The 5,000-nt window shown below is 38.2% G+C and overlaps 1 protein-coding gene across 1 annotated transcript in view; it reads left to right on the top strand.

The window, feature by feature from the left end:
• The window catches only part of POU3F2 (POU class 3 homeobox 2), a 2,985-nt gene extending 520 nt beyond the window's left edge, over positions 1 to 2,465 (top strand). The window contains exon 1 of the mRNA XM_069726333.1: positions 1 to 2,465. This exon is cut by the window's left edge and continues 520 nt beyond it. Within this exon, the coding sequence (XP_069582434.1) occupies positions 1 to 683 (683 nt within the window). The 3' untranslated portion in view covers positions 684 to 2,465.
• Positions 2,466 to 5,000: the final 2,535 nt, after the last annotated feature.

Raw genomic sequence — 5,000 nt, 5'->3', positions numbered from 1 at the left:
ACCCGGGCTCCGGGCAGGGCATGCACCATCATGGGCTGCGGGAAGCCCACGAGGACCACCACGGCGACCATGGCCTCCAGCAGCAGTCCCAGCAGCAGCAGCAGCAGCACCAGAGCCACCACGACCACTCGGATGAGGATACCCCCACTTCTGATGACCTGGAGCAGTTTGCCAAGCAGTTCAAGCAGAGGAGGATCAAGCTCGGATTTACCCAAGCAGATGTTGGCCTGGCCCTGGGCACCCTCTATGGCAATGTCTTCTCCCAGACCACCATCTGCAGGTTCGAGGCCCTGCAGCTCAGCTTTAAGAACATGTGCAAGCTCAAGCCTTTGTTGAACAAGTGGCTGGAAGAGGCGGACTCGTCCTCGGGAAGTCCGACCAGTATAGACAAGATAGCAGCCCAGGGGAGGAAAAGGAAAAAGAGGACCTCCATTGAGGTCAGTGTGAAGGGGGCCCTGGAAAGTCACTTCCTAAAGTGCCCCAAGCCCTCTGCCCAGGAGATCACCTCCCTTGCGGACAGTCTACAGCTAGAAAAAGAGGTGGTCAGAGTTTGGTTTTGTAACAGGAGACAGAAAGAGAAAAGGATGACACCACCAGGAGGGACCATTCCAGGGGCAGAGGATGTATATGGGGCGAGCAGGGACACACCACCACACCTTGGGGTGCAGACTCCTGTCCAGTGAGGCCCCGACCTCCCCACACTTCGTACTTTGCATTGTCCTTTTTATACTATGAGAGAACAAAGCAGCTCCCTGGACTAGCAGCTATTGGTAGCAGGTGTAGTGATGTGCTCTCACCTATACAGGAGACCCCCAGGAGGAGAGTGAGTATACCACCATACATGGCAGGGGCCCCCAAGTCTTCATCCTGCACAATGGTGACAGCAGTGTGGAGCCCTAACTTACTGACTTCATGTACGAGTCTAAATTTGCACTGTAAGGAAATTGAAGTTTACATGAACCATTCAATGAAGATTTTATTCCTCCAAAACCCCATGAATAGACTGGCAGGGAGCATTTGTAGGGTTAATGCCACCAGGGTGCACAGTGCTCGCCTTTGGTTTAAGTTCTTATGTGTTTGTGGTCGTTTGTTATAAAAGTTGTGTTTTCAATTTTGTGTTCTTCTTTTTTTTACCCCTTCCAAAAACCCAAACAGGCAGGTAGCTTCCATGACATAATACCCCAGGCAGGACCATAGAGTACAGCACTGGCATAGGCTAATGGTAGAAGTGCCCCATGCACTGGAGTAAGCCTCATACCAAGTGTCCAGGCACAGGACATGGGAGGAATAGGAGGAGAAAATCAATGTATCCTCTGATTGCTTCATTTTACCAAAGAGACCTGAGGTCCTGAGGAGGAAAAGGTTAAGTGTATCCAGAATAATTGCACCAGAGGATTGGAATCTGTTCAGCTCGGAGGTTGATTAGCACTATGTTACTCTTTTATTGGTCTTTTTTGTAATTTAATATTTAGAGCAGACCACATGTTATATTTTCCCCACTTTTCCACAGTCACATTTATTGTATTCTTTGCTATTTTCTTTAGAATTAGTCATTTTTCCCCTTTTCCCAGATTGCTGCCATTTTTGCTTAGCATTATATTTTCAGCAGATGTGAGACTTAGAAGGGTCTTGCTTTCATCTATTGTGGGAAAGGGACTAATGGGAACAAAGGGTCTAACCATTTCAATCTCTATTCAGTGCGTTGTCTAGAAGCTGAATTCTTGGACATTATCTTGGAGGTAAACCTCTAGTGCTAGTCTAACAAAGGCTTTCGGTGGCCAGAAATGAGGCTTCATCCCCCCAGCCTAGTGAAAAGTTACATTGGACAGGAGTGGGGGAACATGTAGGAAAATGGCAGCTTGAATGTGGCTCAGCTAATTATCCCAGCAGAAGCCATGGCCTATGTTGTGCACTGGGATATACTGTGTTGTTATCCCGCCACAGAAAGGGTTAATTTTGATAACAAACTTCATTGAAGTGTTCCATGTGTAACAGAAGTGTGGGGCATCCTTGGCTCTGTGGGGGCTGTGCAAGTGGGCATCACTCTACCAACTCACCATACTGTACAACTCTGTAAATATGTGGAAATGTGTCTTATAAATGCAGAAATAGTTTAATCGTTAATTTTGTCTATGTTTTTTTTAATGCTGCCCAGGGAGATATTTTTCATAAAAGTGGCCTCTGCCTCACTGTATATTTATTTCTTAAAAAAAAAAAAAAAAGATTCTGAAAACTTGTTTTTTTTTTCTTCTTTTTTTCCCCTTGCTATTATTTGTGTTATTTTCTTGTCGGTTTTCAGAAGTAGGTGAATGGACTCTCTATACAGATGTACATTTTACTAACTCTCTTTCTGCTCTATTTTCAATGTGCTCGTGGGGGAGTAATAAAATGCAGATGATCTCCTTCTATATTTATGTTAAAAGATTTTATTATTTACATAAAAATACCCAAGACCTATTGAATGCTACTTCTTTTCTTCTGTCGCCACACAGCTGATATTCCACAAAAATGCATCCTGATGACCGACCATGCCAAACTTTCACTATGTCACTGGTGTTGTGTTCAAGTGTGGATACATTGCCGTATTCTACCCAAGGAAAAGCTTTGAATCTTTGCCTTTTATAAAATAATACGTTTTCACTGGTGCTGAGCGATGGCTGGTTATTTAAGCGCATCTTTCCTGCAGAACAGTGGGGAATTAACAATTACATGAATGTAAATGAACTCAAATCTATCATCTAGGGAAACGTAGTATTTCCTGGAGAACAGTAAATATTCTAGTGAATAAATATTGCTCCGTATGAACTGTCCCTACAGATACAGTATATATATATATATATATATATATATATATATATATATATATACACACACTATATCTTTAAGGACGATTCATGTTGATCAATGATTATTCTCTAGAATATTTACTATAAGCCATATATATATAGATATATATATTTATATTCATGGTATACTATATACATATGCAGCTATATATGCATATATATTTATATAAACTCATAGTATATCATACTATATATAGCTATAAATATATATATATATATACATTATATATACATGCATAGCTATATATGTATATAGTATGGGATACTATGAATATATATATATATATATATATATATATATGTATATATATATATATATATATATATATATGCATGTATAGCTGTATATGTATATGGTATGGCATACTATGAATATATATATATATGTATATATATATATATATATATATATATATATATATATATATATATATATATACAATATATATAGTAGAATTCTAGTGGTTCTGCTAATGTCTATATTATTATTCTTGTTGGTTTTAGCCTTTTAATCACATGCTTCCATGACCGATTGGGGTCGTAGATTGAAGGGAAGGGGCAGATTGGCATCTCCATTGTGGGTTATTATATTTGATCATCTTTTCTAGCTGCAGTCAATACTACACGCGTTTCAGATTCAGCTAAATGATCTTATCAATAGTCTGGGAGGAAAGTGACAGAAAGAAGAAGTGTTCGGTGACCGCAGACATGCTGAGTATAGATCTCAGTGCTGTGGTCAATCCCACCCCGGGACCACCGGCTGCAGGGAGTGTGCATGGGCCGGGGATGGGGCTGGGGTCTCACCGGGCACCGGCCATGATTGATGGATGCCTGGAGTGCATGGTATGGTACGGGTCACTTACCCACAGAGTGTGAGAGAATTTGAGAATAACCCTGACTATAAGCCTTATTATATATATATATATATATATATATATATATATATATATATATATATATATATATATATATATACAGTCCGGGTTATTCTCACACAACGTGTAGTTAAACGGATATATAGAAAGGATCTCCATATAATAGGATTTGTTCTGATGGGGCTCTATGGCAGGTTGGCATTGGCCATTACATTGGGTGGCCCTGGGCTGGTCATAGTCACAGATGGTGCCCAGGGCATGGTGTTAGTAAACAAGAGCTTGTGGCTTGGCGATGACTTTGTGCTATGCCACCAATCCTCCTGGCAATGTTGCTCCATTCTTCACAAGACAAAATCCGATTTTGTGGCTATTTATTGTATCTATTTCCAAAGGGAAATGTACAAATGTACAAAATTGTACAAAAGAAAAATAAAGAGAGATCGTGTATAAATATAATAAATATAACGGGAGAACAACCCGGAGCACTCAGTGTATCTGTACTGGGAGATGTTCTAGTGTTTATTTTATGTAACTTGTTCCATTCCATGTTTTCTATTATCTGTAGCTTTTTCTCTACTGTTTGTTAATTTCTTCATTATATATTATTCTTTCTTTCTTTTTCTTTCTTTCTTTCTTTCTTTCTTTCTTTCTTTCTTTCTTTCTTTCTTTCTTTCTTTCTTTCTTTCCCTATTATCTATCTATCTATCTATCTATCTATCTATCTATCTATCTATCTATCTATCTATCTATAGATCTATCTATCACACATCTATCTATCTATCTATCTATCTATCTATCTATCTATCTATCTATCTATCTATCTATCACTAATTTAAATACTCTCAAAACAGTAATATGAAAAATAATAACCGAGAATTAGATCAAAGAAAATATTGTAATTTTAACACAAGGAGTGTGGATGTAGATAGCGCTACTGAAAATAGTAAATTATCTAAATAAATTATATTATTATTGTTATTATTATTTTTGCTGCCAGTGATAATACTAAATAGCAGCAGTATTTATATAAAGTAACAAAACCTGCTTCTTTTAATTACATTGTTAAAAATGAATTCAATTGTACAGAGCAGCACTGTAAGAGACATGTATTGGTCTAATGTTTGCTGCATGTATTTTTATTTTACTTATTAATACATCCAATTTTGGATACGATAATTACAAAAGAATAACCCGAACTGTGGTTGATATAGAATTAATTCTTTACATCAGATTCGTTGTTGGGTTAAATGCACATTTGATTTTAAACCCCATATTTGCT

The sequence above is a fragment of the Ranitomeya imitator genome, chromosome 5 (assembly GCF_032444005.1).
Source record: "Ranitomeya imitator isolate aRanImi1 chromosome 5, aRanImi1.pri, whole genome shotgun sequence".
Lineage (NCBI taxonomy): Eukaryota > Metazoa > Chordata > Amphibia > Anura > Dendrobatidae > Ranitomeya > Ranitomeya imitator.
This window is presented reverse-complemented; position numbering and strand designations above follow the sequence as displayed.